General features: G+C 44.3%; 1 protein-coding gene across 10 annotated transcripts in view; it reads left to right on the top strand.

The window, feature by feature from the left end:
* The window catches only part of OSBPL3 (oxysterol binding protein like 3), a 94391-nt gene that overhangs the window by 52657 nt on the left and 23921 nt on the right, over positions 1 to 17813 (top strand). For 6 of the 10 annotated variants that reach the window (XM_053410613.1, XM_053410610.1, XM_053410615.1 and 3 more), the window contains 7 exons: positions 767 to 940; positions 2056 to 2182; positions 4621 to 4724; positions 4837 to 4929; positions 6416 to 6514; positions 7703 to 7859; positions 10865 to 10995. In XM_053410613.1, the coding sequence (XP_053266588.1) occupies positions 767 to 940; positions 2056 to 2182; positions 4621 to 4724; positions 4837 to 4929; positions 6416 to 6514; positions 7703 to 7859; positions 10865 to 10995 (885 nt within the window). The remainder of the gene's footprint in view (positions 1 to 766; positions 941 to 2055; positions 2183 to 4620; positions 4725 to 4836; positions 4930 to 6415; positions 6515 to 7702; positions 7860 to 10864; positions 10996 to 17813) is intronic. The other 4 variants (XM_053410614.1, XM_053410619.1, XM_053410618.1 and 1 more) reach the window with 2 other exon arrangements.

Below are 17813 nucleotides of genomic sequence, written 5' to 3'. Positions count from 1 at the left end.
TATAAGGTATGTAGTGGATTTGTATGTATGTGTTTTTTCTTTTTTGTATATATGCGCAAATATGAATAAAAATTTATTGACAAAAAAAAAGAATTTGTGTTGATCAGTACAGAATGCAACTTGCATATACGACAAACTCAAAAAGAAATTCAATAGGAGCTGAGTATTATGGTGTAGAATCCGTTGCTACTTTAACTTTGGTTCGCTGGTCTGATTGGTTATTTGGAACAGAACAGGCTGCCCATGGTCTCTATGTCGTCCCTTGCTTTCTACACGTAGCCTATAGCTTTCCCTTGGTTCTGTAGATGCCTGTGCCAGGCCCTGTTTGCTACCATAGAGCACTGTGTTCGCTGCCTTTCGTCCTTCCTGCAGCTCAGCATCCCCTTCATCACTAGGCCGAGAAGTAGAAACAAGTTACCAGGACCTCACTAGGACAATTCCCTTCCATCTGCTGCAGCAAAACCTCCTCTGTCATTCAGTTCAAAGGAGCGGTGTGGAAGAGTGGTGTTTCACCCATGTCCTGTTTCTGGCCACTGTGAGAACAGAATGCTAGACTAGTTGGGCCTTGATAGATTTGGCCCAGCAGGTTGCTTCCTATGTAGGTTTTCCAGGAGGCAAAGCAGTCCAGGACTGCAGAATTACTCATTTAGTAAGGACTTAGAACCAATTGAGGGGAGATAAATGAGCTCTTTCATCCCACTTATGCTGGGTAGTAGTAATGTGGAAAAATATAACTCTTGTTTTTATAACCTCTGTTTCCCTCTAGGCAAAATCTCAGGAAGTCTTTGACGAATGGGTAGCAAAGCTACGCCATCATAGAATGTATCGTCAAAATGAAATTTCCATGTTTCCGCATGACATCAACAACCATTTCTTTCCAGCATCAGCTTCTGTTACAGACTCCGTAACTGGCTTTCTGGAATCCACGGCAAGCAGAAAGGTAGAAGCCACAGGAATGGCAGATGATGGGCTTCCCTTGGGGCTTAATTTGGTCTGACCTCTGTGTGCAGAATAAAACAAGGAATAGAGCTGATATTTGAGGAATAAACGCAATATGTTCCTTTCAAAAAACCACTGTAGTCCTCATTCTTTTTCCAGTACCAGTGGAGGTAAAAAATGAATGTCAAGAAAAGTTGAGATTTGGGAATTTGGTGGCTTCAAAATAAAACATAAAGAAATCAAAACAAAGCTTCATCCAAGTCAATTGATACTAAGCAGCATATTTAAGTTTACATTAACTGAAGAAAGGGCCACTTTTCATGCTTTCTTTATGTGCTGTGTGACCTGATGAGTATTTATATGGATAAGCAACATGGTGCCCTTCAGATATTCTCAGACTACAACTCCCATCATCCCTGCCCATTGTCCTAGCTGATTGAAACTGATGAGAGTTGGAGTGCAGAACATCTGGAACACACCAATTTAGCTAGCCTTGTTCTGTGGTGTTTGGGAGGATACAAAGTGCAGTATAGCCCGTCTCATTCTTGTTGTTCACTTTCCTCACTTCCTGTTGTTCTGGCAACAACCTGGTCATTTAGGTAGAGAAACTGTCTTCACCAGGGCTGTCCAGTTGCCTTCCTGACAGACCATGGATTTTCTTTGCCCAAATGTCTGTAACGGCCTGATGGCCATTGATAGAAAATGTCAATGGTGAAGCAGTTGGGAAGTATTTGCATTTTGGGGTTGTGGAAATGACAGCATCAATGGGTCCTTACTAGTATGTAAGAATTTAGCTTGAAATTCAGTAATTTTAGTGGGGCAAGGCCTCTGAGTGTACTTTATCTTTCAGCCAATGGTGCAGGTTGAGTTTTACTTCAGGGATGGAGAACCTGTGGCTGCCCAGATGTTGGACTCCAACTCCCATCAGCGCCTGCCTCAGGTTTCCCATCCCTGCTTTAATATTTGGGGAAATTGCTTTTGCAAAGCCTTTCCCACCTGAAGTTAAACGTCTGTACTTGCTTTTAAGTGTCATTCACCATAACAAACCATGCAAAGTATTTCTCCCCTTACTGGAATATTTTTTATTGATGATGTAATCCTGTTTCCACGCAACAGCGAGGCAGCATGACTCAGCAGAATTCATTGCAGACTGGAAGTAGTTTGTCATTCTCCTGCTCAAACAATGACTCAAGGATCCCACCTTGGCTGCAGTCTTCGGAGGATATGGAAAGATGTTCAAAAGGTAACTTTTCTCTAGTAGAAAGTCAGACTTCTAAGTTACTTAGTGTTCACAGGACGTTCTTCATGGTTCTCTGTCCTGATGCAACATCCGCCTTAAAAAGCAATTTTTAAGGCGGAAATTGGAAAGCAATTGGAAAGCAATTTTTAAAGCAAGCTTTGATAATAGACCATGTGACTCTGAAGTTAGGGTTACTTCTCCTCCTCTCCATTTCAAGAGCTTATCACCTGCCTTGTCAATTGCTTCAGCCTCTAAAAAGGACTGGACTCCAAATAACAGGTGACTGAAGTTCAAATGGAGAGTTTGAAATAACTTGTTCCTAGGTGGGACATAGATGGGTGGTGGAAAGATGTGTAAATCGTGTGTGTGTGTGTGCACCCCCTGGGAATGAAAATGGGGGTGGGGGGGTTGGTTCCTTTACAGGCTTTGGGCTGGAGTTCCTTGGGCTAAAGGTGATATTGTCAGAGGTGTTGCAAAACATAAGTTAGGCAGCATAGCTAATGATCAGGGTTGGTGAGAACTGCAGGGCAAGAGGTTCCTTGACCCCGGTGTAAATCATTGTCCTAGCACTATGCTCCTGCTCACCCCAGCTGCAGGACTCCTCACTGTGAAACTTCTTTTTTAAAAAACAAACAAGCCCTGTTTGCTGCTAGTGTCCTTTTTAGGCTAGGAAGGAATGAGGAACATGCGGTTGAGTACTCTCAGCATGGGGAGAAAGGCAGAGAGGACACGCAGGTGCATAGGAACTGAAACTTGGTTTCAGAGCAGATTAGGAACATAGGCAGCAGCCTTCTAGTGAGTCAAGCCAGTGAGCTACAGCCCTTCCTTGGTTTGAGAAGAACAGATGGAAGACGATTAGAATGCCCCTGAAAAAAAGATTTGTTCCAAAACACATTGAGCCCAATAAATCCTTTTCCTATGTACTTCAGGGTATACTCCATTTTTCTTCCTGTGACTGGGGTCTTCCTCGCTTCTGAGTACTGCCAGCATACCAGCATCTTCTGTTATTGTGTTCCTCTCTGCTTTCCTACCCAAAACTCTCTCAGGAGCTCTCTTTGAGAAAGCAACTGGGTCAGGCATGTGAGCCACCTTTAAAATACCTTTTTCTCCTAGCCTCTCTTTTCTAATGGAGTGTGTATGGGTTTGTTTGGGGTTTTTTTGGTGTGGATGGAGAGGGAGGGAGAAATCCAGCCATTCAAGAAAGTCTAGCCCCCAGAGCCTAGTTTATGTGGAACATCTCCTCCAGTCTTGTTTACACGTCACTCAGTTTTACTGCTTTGATTTTTGATAGGGCTGTTTCAAGTCACATTCTTGTAAGAGAGTGCTAGCTTAGCTGTGTATTAAGAATTAGTCAATCTCATCCAGTCCCTCGAGGAAGCTAATAATTACAAGGCGAATAATGCTTTATGGTGCTATTAGGCTAAAGAAATGGAATAAAGGAGGGCCAGGACTCCCTCCGAAGGCGGTGGACTCTCCTTCCTTGAAGGTTTTAAAGTAGAGGTTGGATGGCCATCTGTCAGGCATGCTTAGCTGAGATTCCTGCCTTTCAGGGGGTTGGTCTAGGGGGGGGGGATCCCTTCCAACTCTATGACCTTATGCTCAAAGATGCTGGTTAAACTCTTTTCTCCCTGGAAACGTTAATGCAACCTGAGAGGTGAGAGTGTGGTTGCTCACGAAGATAACAGCCAGGACTCCGGCTTGTCTTTACAGGTTTTATTGAGTGCAAAACTTATGTACAGTACAGAAGTCCAAAAACCATGTCTTCCTTAATCACTAGCAGATTCCGGAAGTGCCTTCTTCCTGTTTGCCCTCCAGCATAAAAGCCCAGGAAAACCCCCTCTCCTCCTCTTTTCCTTACGTGAAATTCCCTGGCGAAAACTATGCGACAAAAGAGGCACATCCACTTCCCTGGGAGTAGTGTCTTGGCTCCCCACTGCCTGACTGAGCCTTTGCCTCATCCCCCCCCCCCTTTCTCTCTTCGTCCGTGTCTCCTGAAGGCTCCCCCTCCCCAGACTCTGACGAAGTGCAGCTGCTCAACAGAGGAGGAGGCTGTCTGTACGTTCCTGTCTCTGCCCCCCCCCCCCTGAACGCAGACCCCTGACACAGCCCTTTTAAACATGGATCGTATATTTCATAGGTGGTATGTTTTTGCGCCACTGCTTTGTGTGTGCTAAAATCCTACCCGCCTATTCGTAAGCTTCGCTTTTAATAGCTGTTTCAACAAATCCTGGGAGAGTAACCACAGAATCAGAATGTAACTGACAGCCAGACACATCCTTCATAATCTTCTGAATTACCTAGTAATCAGTTACCATTAGAGTTCTGCTGAAAGATACTTTGCGCATACACTAGATAAATGGAGGGGTAGATAACCTCTTCCTCCCTCTCCCCTCCCCCTCTCTTTTACAAAGCACCGAAAATCGTTTCTTTCTTCCCAACAGACCTCTCCCACTGTCATAACTATCTGCTGGAAATGAGCCAGCTTCTGCAAAGCATGGAAGTTCTCCACAGGACATACTCAGCGCCCGCCATAAATGCCATGCAGGTTAGTTGTGGAAATTGCTACCTCTGTTCGGTCATGCTGCTAGCTCGTGTCAGCTTTCTTCCTAGATTTGTGATAAATGCCGTTCTTCTCTTTCCTGTGTGCTGTTCTAAAGGGCATCCCCTTTGAAAGTCCTAAAAAGGAAAAAAGAACACACAGGAGGTGGCGTTCCCGAGGTCTTAGTAAAGATGCGAAAGGAATGTTGCAGGTAACCAGCCTCTCTTCACCCATCCTCTTCCAGGCTTAGCCTAAAAATGTAGTGAGGATGAACTGGTGAAAACTCATTTTCTCCAATATAATTGATGGTCTTAGTAATTGCTCTCTGTGACAGATGGTGATTCCGTTCTGCTGGTGTGATATAAGCAGAGGGTGCTGCATTCACTAATCTATTGAGCCTTTCGTTCGCTGAACTTTTGACAGCATAATAAATAACATTTATATCCAAGATTGGCTCCATCCATCTGGAGAATGCACATTTATTTGGGTTGCTGAGTTTACAAGGGGCTGCAGAAGGGTGAAAGGGGTAGCACAGTCGTAAGAATACACACTTTGCATGCATAATATCTCACGCCAATGCCAAACATTTCCCATTAAAGAATATCTGGAAGTGGTTTCTTAAGCCTTAGAAAGCTGTTGTCATTTTGGGGTAGGGGAACTAGGGTAGTATTGGTCTGACGCAGATGAGGGTAGGGTTGTCATGCTGGTCAATTGATTGGTCAAATACGATTAATTGGCTGCAGTCCAACATGTTAGGAGCACCCTGTGTGACTAACAGCTTTCTGTTGCATCCCAGTGTCATTTGACAGCAATACAAACAGTGAGAGTCCCTTGCTGTGCAGTCCTGAAGGAATCAGGGCTGCCCATGCGAGTCCACTCCTCACTTTTTGGAACAACTATTCCTTGACTTCCTGCCTTCTCCCTCACTTTTAAGCAGCATGGGCGAGCTTCTCCTACTAGACACGTATTGTAACCACAGCCATATCTGAACAGGAACTCATGCTTCAGGCTGGGAAACATCAAGGAATCATACACAAACAGTCCTCATGGAAGAGACACTGGTCTCAGCTTACTGGCTAGCCAGAAATTGACCCTGTAGCATAGGGATGAAGAAACTTTTTCAGGCCAAGGTCCTCATCACCCCATGGTAATCTGTTGGGGGAAGGGGACATTCCAGTAGCAGGTGGCACCAAACCCACACACCATTGCACAACAATAGATCTGTTTTTATTATCTAAACTTCACTATCATTAGGTCTTTCGGGAATCTACTGCTTATATTTCAAATCCTGCCCGCAACTTCATGTCTGGGTGATACTTTGATAGATAATCCATCAATGGTCCCAATTCCTCCTTAGTCATGATGTCCTCTTAGTTTGGCAGTTAATTTCGCCGTTTCAGCATAGTCCATCAATTTCATAAGCCATTATTCCTTTGAATTGTTTGCATTTCCTATGGGGAGGAAGGGCTTCGAGTGTTCTTTCATAGTGCTCTATAAAGCTTCTGGGAGGTCCCCTAGTTCTTTGGGCAACTAGCAAATTCTCTTTATAGCATACGTGTTTAAATGCTTGTCTATTATTTGGCCAGTCAATTGACCAAGTTTTATGTTTTTGTTTCATTTTTTTATGTGCTTGACCGGTCAAATACCACCCCCCTAATATACTGGCCAATGCTCTTTCTGCCATGTCCGTACTCCAGCCTAGCAATCCCACCACCCCTTACCTTTTCCTTCCCCATACCTCCAATCCTCTGAATTCAGCAAGGCATTTAATGAGGAGCATGAGCACATCCTTTCAGGTAAGTGATTGACAACTTCCTCCGCAGCTTAGGTGGGGACTTTCTGAAAGAGAGCAGGAAGCTTGTATATAGCTAGGAAAGGAGACAGTTGAACTGAGGGGGGGGGGGATTGCATAGATCAACAGAGGAAGGGAGGATCGAATCCTGGACCAGAAAAGAGAGTTGAATGGTGTACTCTGTAATCACCTTTTAAACAAGAGTTAATTGACATTTGTGATGGGTATTGGCATGGCCTCAAATTAACCTCAGGTGTCCGTCCCCCCCATACACTAGCAAATCCCACAGTACTTACACTTATTTAATGTTGGGTTGTTGTTTTTGCTAAGAATATAACATTTGGGCTTTCATTGGGTTCTTTTGCAAAGAGTCTGTAAAGAACATAGAAAGGATCGCATTAGGCCCAAACACATGGCTTGGCATTTCGTGTTTCAATTGTAAGCTGCTGTGGGCATCTGCTTGTGAAGTTGGGAATAAATTTTGTTAAATAAATCAAGAAATAAGAAGGGAAGGAAGAGATCAAGGGGTGGTAAGTAAGTAGTGAGGCTAAGTAAGGGGGAAAGCAAGGTATGGTATAGCCGTTGTTCCCAGTGATGCTGCGATTGTTCAACCACGGTTTTGCCTGAAAATGTGGGTATTGAGGGAGAAGAAAGTGAAGGTGTTCAAGGAATAAGGAAGTTCCCAGGCGAAGGAGGCAGAAGGAAATGGTTGGCAAATGACTCTGGGTAGAATGGAGTGAGCAAGTGAAGGACCTATAATTGTGGATAAGGAGCAGGAGAGTTTTCAGGGTGAGGTCTAGGGAAGGAAACTGGAGCAGAGGATTCAGGATAGAGAGGATAACTTAATGGAAAGAGAGTAGCTCAGCATCGATTTTCTGAGCAATCTGAAGTGAGAAGAGAAACAGCAGGAAGGAAAGCTTCAATGCGGAAGGTGCAGAGATGAAGAGCACCACTTGAAATGCTCAAGCAAAACTTCAAAACCCTTAACTAAGGGTTTGGGTAAGCTCCACGGACAAATCTGTGGCGTAAAATGGGGGTGCAGTAGGGTACGGGGGGTTCTTCTGGTTTGCAAGTGGCAATGGTCTGTTTCAGATCAATGTCTTTCCCTTCCTTTCTGAATCTTGAATGTAAGTTGCTGGCAAGCTGGAACCTTTTGTACTAATATCGCACCGCCGGTGTGTGTTCCTTATAGGTACCAACTGTTCTTTCTGCTCCATTGAGACTGCACGCTTCCAACCCCAATTTATCCACATTAGATTTTGGCGAAGAGAAAATTTACTCTAATGGTTCCGAAACAACATCGGAATTCTCTAAAATGCAAGAGGACTTGTGTCACATAGCACACAAAGGTAAATGAAATTTTACTCAGTGACAATTTAAAAAAAACAACAACCCAACAACATGGAAGTTAGAGGTGGGGTTTGTGAGAAATCCAGTAAAAAAGTGGTGTGCAGTTAATGTTGTAAGAATTCAGTTGCTTTTAAAATGCCTCTTGCACAATGAAAGAGTTATCGAAGTATGGAATTGTGATTTGAGCTTTGGACCTTCTTTTGAGCAGCTTGAACCAGACTAATTATTGTTTCTTTCAGCCTTATCTGAATTAATGCCTAACTTTATGTATGTGCACATATTAAGGAGGCATCTAGAAAAGAACGCTCAGGTCCATTTTGCAAATCCTCCCCATTCATCATAATTCTCTGACTCTGGCCTTCATCCAACAGCCCTCATGAATATTTGTGGCAATCTAATCCATTTTTGAACTGTTTATGTAAGTCTAGGGAATCTTCTAACCTGAAGAGCAGTTGTGAAAGCCTTTATCTGAAAATGCAGCTGTATATTGCATCTGGTTTATGTGTACAGATGTTGAATGTAGCTTCCTGAATTTTAGAGTTGGCATTTGTGATGTAAGGGGGTTGCTATGGTAGTAACCTATTTTTAGTGGATGCCGAAGAGAGGGGGGGAAATAATTTTAAGGCGCTATGAGGCCAGCTCAAGCTGGCACTAGTCAGCCCTTTTGCAAGATTAATAAATAAACCAGCAGCTCACACTTTATTAGTATGTCTGCTAAATCGTACCATCTGTATTCATTTTAACAGTGTTCTAGTAGCAAAGGGAAAGGGAACCTTAGAAATGACAGAGATAATTATTCAAGTCTTTTATAAAAAGGATTTTAAAAAAAAACACATTTCATTAATCACAGAAAATATTCCGTGACCTCACACCTCACACCATCTTCTTTGTAGGTAAAACTCTGGCTTTTTGAAGCTGCTTTAAATCCCCATGTTGCTTTGTATGATTAAATCCATTATTTAGTTCAGGCTTTGCTCAGGGTTAGGTGGTGAAGCTGTGTTTGTGCAGAATCACAGAACTGTAGAGTTGGAAGGGAACCCCAAGGATTATCAAGTCCAACCCCCTGCAGTGCAGGAATATTTTCCCCCAACATGGGACTCAAAACCACCGCCTAGAGATTGAAAGTCTCTTGCTCTACCAATTGAGCTATCCCAGCATAGGGGAACATGGGTGGCGCTGTGGTCTAAACCACTGAGCCTCTTGGGCTTGCCGATTGGAAGGTTGGTGGTTCAAATCCTCGCAATGGAGTGAGCTCCCATTGCTCTGTCCCAGCTCCTGCCAACCTAGAAGTTTGAAAGCACACCAGTGCAAGTAGAAAAATAGGTACCACTGTGGCAGGAAGGTAAATGGCATTTCTGTGTGCTCTGGTTTCTGTCACGGTGTTCCGTTGCGCCAGAAGCGGTTTAATCATGTTAGCCACGTGTCTGTGGACAAACGCCGGCTCCCTCGGCCTGAAAGCGAGATGAGTGTTGCACCTCATAGTCGCCTTTGACTGGACTTAACCGTCCAGGGGTCCTTTACCTTTACTTGTCATCAGCATAATGATGAAATACTTAATTATGCACCCAGAGAAGCCATGCCTCAGAGGTATCTTGGTTCCTCCTGCTGCCATCCCTAACTGTATCGTCGTTAGTATACATTTGTAGTCTGTCCCTCTTACAAAGGATTCAGGTTAACACATTAATATAAGGACTGAAACTGTGACCTAGAGCCCTGTAGCTGTCATTACTGATGACTTTGAACATTGACTTCAGCTGGGAAAAGTGCCCAATGACAAGGTCCACCATTAGCTGGTGTTACATATTTCCTGGTATCTTGCAGTGATAACATGTCAAGTTATTTTTTGCTCAAGGCTGCAGATGTACATAACATGAAAATAACTAACCTAACCCTGAGCTTTGCATTCCTTACTTCCTGTTCATTTGTATTCTGTTGTTTAGAAAATGAACACACCGAAGATCAGTGCTCTTAAAACTCATTTCAGTTTAGGTGCTTACTGCTTTTTATATTGCTGAGAAGCAGCCTGGTGCAGCAGTTCGTGTTGGACCTAGGCTCCAATCCCTGCTCGGCTGCGATATCTCAGCTTAACTCTTATCCCACGGAGGATAGAGTGGGATAACTCCAAATATAGTGCCAAATACAGATACAAAAGTTGTTAGATCAGTAGAGAAGCCTTGCAAACAAGCCCAGAAAAGTTACTAAGCTGCAGTTCTATTAGCCTGCCAAGAAGCCTAGTGCCTAGTGGTGTGTCGGGGGCAGCAGGCCTCTGTAAATCAGTTGCTGGGATTCACAAGGGGTGAAAGCACTGTTGCACCCAGGTCCTGCTTCCAGGCTTTCCATAGGCTGGCATCTTGTGCTGGACTAGATGGGCCTTTGATCTGATCCAGCAGAGAGAGCTCTTCTCATGCTCTGAGGTTTTTAAATTGTGGATTTCCCGCTGTTTTGAAAATTGTGCGAAGCCGTAAGATAAATGAATAGTAGATTGCATTTCCATACTGTCCGTAGAAGACAGAAAACCATCTCTTCTCTAGCCAGCATGGAAACTTGAGCTACCAATTGCGCAGGCAAAGGAGGGATGGATTGCTCTGTCTCTTGTGTCAGCTCTTGCATTTCCCTATTGACCACCGAGGGAACAGGCTGGTGGGCTAGAGCGATTTGTTGCTTCTCTGCCAGCCTGCTCACTCACCTGCACGAAATTCATTAAAGCTGCCAAGTGAGTAATTAAATACAAGGCTTATCTGGTCATGAGCAAATAATCATAATCATTGCCCATGGCTGCATTACATTGTGGATTTGGTGTGTGTGTGTTTATTTTATGAATCTGTATCTCCCCACACCGCTTTTACGTTAAAATCTTGCAAAGCACTTTGCTTTGTATTTATCTAATCAGCAACAGAAATGTTTTCATTCTCGCTGTTTGGCGTGCTGTGTTTGTCTCTCCAGCTGCTCTTCTGCACACATTTTGCCCTTGTGTCGTTTCTGTAACTTTGACTATTTTCTATAGTGTACTTCACCTTAAAGTCGGCTTTCAGTACGATCTCAACGGAGAGAGAGAAGCTGCAGCAGATGTTTGAACATGATTCAGCCTCATCTCCATCTGCGCAAATAGCTGGACTGAAGAATGCCTTATCATCTGTAAGTGACCCACATTGATCGCTCTGATGTTCAGAGGCATGCCTCATAAATCACTTGCTTATCTCGTCTTGGTTTGATCTTTGCCTGTGTTTACAACTCACTGAAATAAGACCGATGGAATGCCATCGAATGCATGAGGAGCCTTTTGTGTCCTGAACCTTTTGATGTGGGCATATTCATTTCTTTCGGTCATGAGTTGTCCATCATTGGAATGCCAGGTTGCATATGAACAACCTTGTACGTCTAAGGGGTGTTCAAAGGAGACACGATGTCTGTCTGTGTGCTTCACATACAGATTTATGTTGCAGACCCCTAAACCAACCTTCCCCAACTTGGGGTCCTTGAGATATTTTGGACTATAAATCATGCCGGCACAGCTAATAGTTGAGGATCATGGGAGTTGTGGTCCAAAACAACTTGAGGGCACCTGGTTGGGAAAGACTGTTCTACGCATCGTGTGAGCAGGTCTTGCATCTTCAGCAATGTTGCGTCCCAAGTGCTTTCCTTTTTCCTCATGGGAATGAACAATAGCCTTTCTGCTACATGGCGGAATGAGAAGTAGAGTAGTTGAAAGCAACAATATGGGCTACTTGAGACATGAATCTGATTATGTCCAGAGTGTGTTCCCAACACACTTAACCGCAGCTCGGATTTTAGCCCTTTTTTCTTTGCTTTATATAGTTCATTGAGAGATACTGAGAACTATCTGCATAGCTCTGGTTTGTGTTCTGCTTCTTGGCTGAGTCTGCTATTTTTCTGGGCCATGGGATCAGGTGACAGAACTCAAGGCAGCTTTATAATGCACAGGGAGATTTTTTGGGGGGGTAAAGTAGACTAAACCAAGTATGTCCATTGTTGGAATCCATCTGTCTCGAGAGACAATGGAGTGCACCTCCAGGGGTGAAGTTAAACTGCTGGAGAATCACAGCGCCTGTTGTGGCTGCAGAGACCAGTTACTCATAGCTGCTGCACCCAGCGTTGTTTTTGCTGTGTTAGCAGCACTGAAGTGAGCCCAAGCCTGGGCAGAGTGTATGGAGGTCCTGGGCTGTCCAGATGGCAAGACCCCATCCCCCCGGCCTCGCTTGTGGGCCAAAGGAAAGCAGAGCAATACATTTGGCACCAACTTGGCTACAGGAGTTGGAAGAAGGAGAGGTACAAGGCACCATCCAACCGTCTTAGGGACTCCACTCCAGATTTTGTGTAGGGTTTACTCCTTAACCCTTTCTTCTCCCCAAAATATCCCACAAGGCAATGGGTAGGGATTTTTCCTTGGGGTTTATTCCCAAAGCCTTTCTCACCAATGAGTATAGCTGCAAAGCAAGTGGAGATTTAGGTTCAGAGTTCTCCTTCTCCTCCCTGACACCAGGTGTATCAGTGATGGATTTTTCAGTGTTAGTTTCTTGCTTGACAGATGCAGTTCGGCAATAGGGCCCATGACCAAGATGGGTAGTGGGCTCTTGCTCACTCTTCCACAGTCTTCATGCAGAGGCTGGATTATGGAGGATACTCAAACTCTGGATTTTCTGCATGGAGCACTAGAGGCCCCCTATAACTCAAAGACTCTAGGCAAGCAATATGTGGGCATTGTATAAATATCAATAAACTTAGTACCTATAAAGTAGTTTTTAGAAATTGTGGGGAATTAGTCAACAACAGATTAAACTGAGTATTTCTCAAAGTCCATGTAGGTGTAGTTCATTTTTAAAATAATACTATAATAATAATTTATTATTTATACCCTGCCCATCTGGCTGGGTTTCCCCAGCCACTCTGGGTGTCTTCCAACCGAATATTAAAAACAATACAGCATCAGACATTAAAAACTTCCCTAAACAGTTGTCTTTTAAAAGTAAAATAGTTGTTTATTGCCTTGACATCTGCTGGGAGGGCGTTCCACAGGGCAGGTGCCACTACTGAGAAGGCCCTCTGCCTGGTTCCCTGTAACCTCACTTCTCACAGGGAGGGAACCGCCAGAAGGCCCTCAGCACTGGACCTCACTGGATGATGGGGGTGGAGACGCTCCTTCAGGTATACAGGACCGAGGCCATTTAGGGCTTTAAAAGGCTGTTTTATTTTTATTGTGAATTTTTTTAGTATGTGCCGTGTCTGCAATGCTATGCGTGGGTAGAATGCATTTCACACTATCTTTCTTTTTGTGATAACAAAATCAGGCAAGGTTTTTGCTAACTTGATGCTACTGCCGCTAAACAAGCTGGAGCTTAAAAACCGGATTACAGTGGTACCTCGCAAGACGAATGCCTTGCAAGACGGAAAACTCGCAAGAAGAAAGAGTTTTCCGTTTTTCGAGGTGCTTCGCCAGACGAATTTCCCTATGGGCTTGCTTCGCAAGAAGAAAGCCCATAGGGAAATCTCCGGGGACCTCTTTTAAAATGCTGGCGGTCGGGAGCAAAGACTTTCGCCCACCGCCCGCCTTCAGAAGAGGTCCTGGACCTCTTCTGAAGGCCGGCGGGGGGCAAAAGTCTTTGCTCCCCCCGCCTGCCTTCCCGGGACAGCGGAGACTTTTCCCGCTGTCCCGGGGCGATCTTAAAATGCTGGGGGTCGGCAGCAAAGCCCTCCTGTCCCCGGAGCTTGCGGGGCGGGAGGTGGGGAGAAGGGCTTTTCTTCCCACCGCCAGCCTTCAGAACAGCCTTCTGAAGGCTGGCGGTGGGAAGAAAAGCCCTTGCCCCCCCCCCCAGCCTTCAGAAGAGGTCGGGGGACAGACTGTCCCCGGACCTGGTCTGAAGGCGGTTTCCATAGGAACGCATTGATTGATTTTCAATGCATTCCTATGGGAAACCGTGCTTCGCAAGACAAAAAACTCGCAAGAAGAAAAAACTCGCGGAACGAATTAATTTCGTCTTGCGAGGCACCACTGCACTCTTCTTCCTTGGATGCTCAATGACATTCCAGCATTCACCTGCTCTCCTTGCTCGGTCCTCTTGGCAAACCTACGATGTTGGCTTACAGCTTAGGTCCTGCGTTGGAAACCAGCCTGAGACCTGGGGAATATGAGAAGATGACTTACCGTTTTATGTATTTTTATGACGTGCGTGGCTTTCTTCCCAGGAGGCATCTCAAAGTGATTAGCAGTGAAGTTTGGCTTCAGAATACCTTCTGCTTGGGCTGTCTGTGATGTGAGTCATCAGGTTAAGGGTTGTTAGCTTTGACAGGGGAGAGAACGGCATCTGCTGCTCTCCTAGGTTAGAACATATGGCGTGCACTTGTAGTTGGAAGGCAGGAATGAATCAAGGACCGGTTAACTTGACAGAAATGCATATTCAGCTGGAGTAGATGCAGAGTGGCAGCTACTGCTCATTTGGTAGCTGCTTTCTGAACACTTTTAAGGTTGCAAGCATTTGGATTTATCCTCACTTTAGGCCTCTGCATGGAGCAGGATGAACTGGTAGGATCCTGTAGATCCAGTTTGAAGGGGGTGGGCCCTTTTTCATGCTCCCCTTAGGTATGTCATTGAAGCAAATAAAAAAACCAAGTATATCAGGAAAAGGGGTTCTAGACCAGTCCTCTAGTTTTCTGCTGGCTTGAAAATGGTTGTGCAGAGAAGAAGAACATTTTTTAAAAGATAGCACTCCCTAGCTGAAGGGATGCTGTGCATTTACCACTTCATGACTCTTATTCCCTCTTTATGCTGCTGCATATATAGGCCAGGCATGAATTGGAGGGCATCACTTCCTAGCACTAGTTCAAGTTCAGTTTCTTAGCCATTTTAGCCACTGACTTTTGTAAAGATGGATGAGAAAACGGCAACAAGCAACGTTAAAATTTTACTCGCTTTCTAGAAAAAAAACAGCCATAGAGTGCATAAAAGTGTTACTGTATGTACAAGAAGATTACTGTTCTTCAAAGGTCCCACGAAATCGAATTATAAAATCATTTTAAAACACAGTACTATTAAATCCCACAGCAAAGTAACCGTGTGCTAATGCTGCGTCCCATTTGTCTGGCTTAAATATTCTGCATCCTGCAGCTCTTGATTGCTGTACACTCTTGTTCTGGATACAGTACCTTGGCTTTTGTGAAGAGCTTTAAAAATTTTCGTAGAATAAAAACTCAGGCTGTGCCAAACTATTCAGCCATATTTTACGGAACTCTGTTGGAAGTACAACCTTTCAGCTCCCTGTTTCTCCTTTCAGCTCTGCCCAGCCTTGGCAAGCTGGTATTTGTGCCTGAACCAGCAAAATGCACAGGGGTTGTCAGTGGCAGATGGTTTCTCCCCCAAAGCAGCAATGCTGCAAGTCCCACACAGACTTATTAAGAAACTTCTTTCGCTCCGTCTTATCAAAAGCTTCTCTACTAAAGCTCCACCCATAGGTAGATTCTATCAGCCATAATAGCTAAATCGAGCTTCTAAGATCAGGAGCATTATGTCTGTAGAGAGGAGCAACAGTGAGCGTGGAACTAGATATGATTTGCCTAGGCCCTAGGACAACTAGTGATGTGAGGTGAGAATATTCTCCGGACAACAAAGCAGGCACAAGGCATGGGTGGGTTTCAAACCCCGAGCTGTTATCACTCTCTTCCCTGCCATTTGTTGCAGTCAGACACGCTCTGGAGTTATTTCCTCTCCTGCGCCTTTCTGTACAAGAAAAATGAGTTCAAGCAGTGTTATGAAGCAATACCGCAGACATTTTTTTCCTGCAACACGTCATGTAACTTAACGGAATTCACAGCCACGAGGCACAGTGATGAAGTCCGACCAGTAAATGTTGTTTCATACCACATGTTTTCCCTGAATGTTTTAACACTTGGTGTTTGGTGCTGTCTATTTAAGACACTCGGTCAAGCAGATTTCGTTGGTTTGTTTTTCTCTGTCCAAACATATTGGGAGGAAAGATGAGCACCTTCCTTTTCTTCCTTATCTCAGAAAAGAGTATTGTATTCTTCCTTCTCTTACTCTTTCACAAACAAAGTCTGCCATTATTGAGACAGTAGTAACTGGAAACCATGCCAGATACCTGTTGGTGCTGATCCTGAACACTCTACCCTGCACACAAACATATGCACTCCTATTCTGTCCTTTCTCCTTGGTTCATAGTAGCTATAGCTTGTCAGTGCGACCAGATCAGTTACCGTCAACAATGGTTTACCTCCGAAATGGTTTGGGAGTCCAAAACAGGCCTTGGAATACTGTTTCAAGCTGCTGAACGCGCCTTATTGCAGCTTGGTTTTTGGCCATGTAAACACATGCAGACAGTGTTTGGTCTGACAAGTCACAGACAAGAAATGGCCTTGAAACACCTGGATGTATTCCTAGAAGAAATATTGACTATAGCTAAACGTCTCCAGGAAATGCTAGGGCGGAAGTGCTTGGCAAAAAAGGTGTAAACACGGTTGACCCTGCCAAATGCCCCCAGGAACGAGAGGATACAATTCAAAAGCAGTTAATGAAAGTGGTCCTCTGGCATTATTCCCAGCCACATAGGAAATATTTGATGCCTGATGAGAAATGGATGCTTGGATTACCGGCGTAGGGAAGGAAACCCATCCCCCTTAACTACTGACTGGTTTCGAAGGCAGCAGAAGGAAGGGCTGTGATTTTACTCAGGGAAATGGAGTGTGTTGGGTTTCATGTTGGGCGCTCAATAATTCTAATACTCTGATAAATGTTATGTGTACTTTGAGCTCTTTCTCCCCAAAGAACTATCACAGTTCAGTAAATAGAACTGGCACCAGCCAGGGAGCCAAAGTCCCTGTTCACTGCTGGACAGTTTTGACAGATTTTAAAACATATTTTAAATTGTGTGTGTTTGGGGGGCAGGGGCGGGTATTGATAGAAGAATGCGGTATCTTGATTTACAAGTGTTAAAGGAGGGCTTCAGCATTGCCTCCACATTCATAGCTTCTTGTTGACATCTAAGGTTATTAAAAGCCTGAAACAACAAATGCCATGGCATTTTCCTTTGCCACTTCTTTAATAGCAATATCAAGTTCCTTTGAAATTTCATTCTGTATATGTAAAAGTGCCTAAAGATGGGACATGAGATAGAGTGGGCGAAAGAGTGAAATTTATTATCTTGAGAAGAGTATGGAGCATCTCCAACTATCTCAAAAATAAAATAAAATATGGAGACAAGATGGGGATCCTCTGACCCACGAGTGGAATGCTTTCCATCCAGCCACCAGGACTCAACTCCCTTCAGGCTACTGAGAGAAAGGAAAAGCAGGGGCCTGACAATAATAATAATAATAATAATAATAATAATAATAATAATAATATACCAGATGTGGATTGGGAAGCTGAGGTGGGTGATAGAAGGGCTCTAAACCTTTCCTCTCTGCTAGGATCTCGTTCCAGATTAGGGGGGCCCCACGCCTGCTGGTTTGCATTGTCAAAAAAACAACCCCATCAATGCAAAGGGATCTCACAGCTCAGTTCCTTTTTTGGCAATGTGAATAGAAGGCCTGGGGATCATTCTGGATCAGGCGTCTGTTATGTGCATTGGTGAAAAAACTCCAATTGGAGTGTGTGTGTATTTTGTGTGTTTAGGTAAGTAGGTATGAAGGTAGATGGATGGCTAGTTGCATGGATGGATGGATAGATGCACAGAGACAGATGGACAGACAGACAGGGAATTGTGTATGTGTACGTAAAGGAGACTGAGTAGATCAGGGATTCCCAACCTTTTTTTGGCCATGCCCCACCTAAGCATCTCTAAAATCCTGATCCCCCCCCCCTCCGGTGACATATAATTCTTATTATTCAAAAAGTGAACTCCTATTTACATAGAGGAAGCCTAAAAGGCCATTAACTGTTAATAACTTGAATTGCCCCCCCTAAAAATCAAATTGCCCCCCTGTGC

This window comes from Podarcis raffonei, chromosome 12 (genome assembly GCF_027172205.1).
Source record: "Podarcis raffonei isolate rPodRaf1 chromosome 12, rPodRaf1.pri, whole genome shotgun sequence".
Classification (NCBI taxonomy): domain Eukaryota; kingdom Metazoa; phylum Chordata; class Lepidosauria; order Squamata; family Lacertidae; genus Podarcis; species Podarcis raffonei.
Note: the sequence above shows the minus strand (reverse complement) of the source record. Positions and strands in the feature narration are given on the sequence as shown.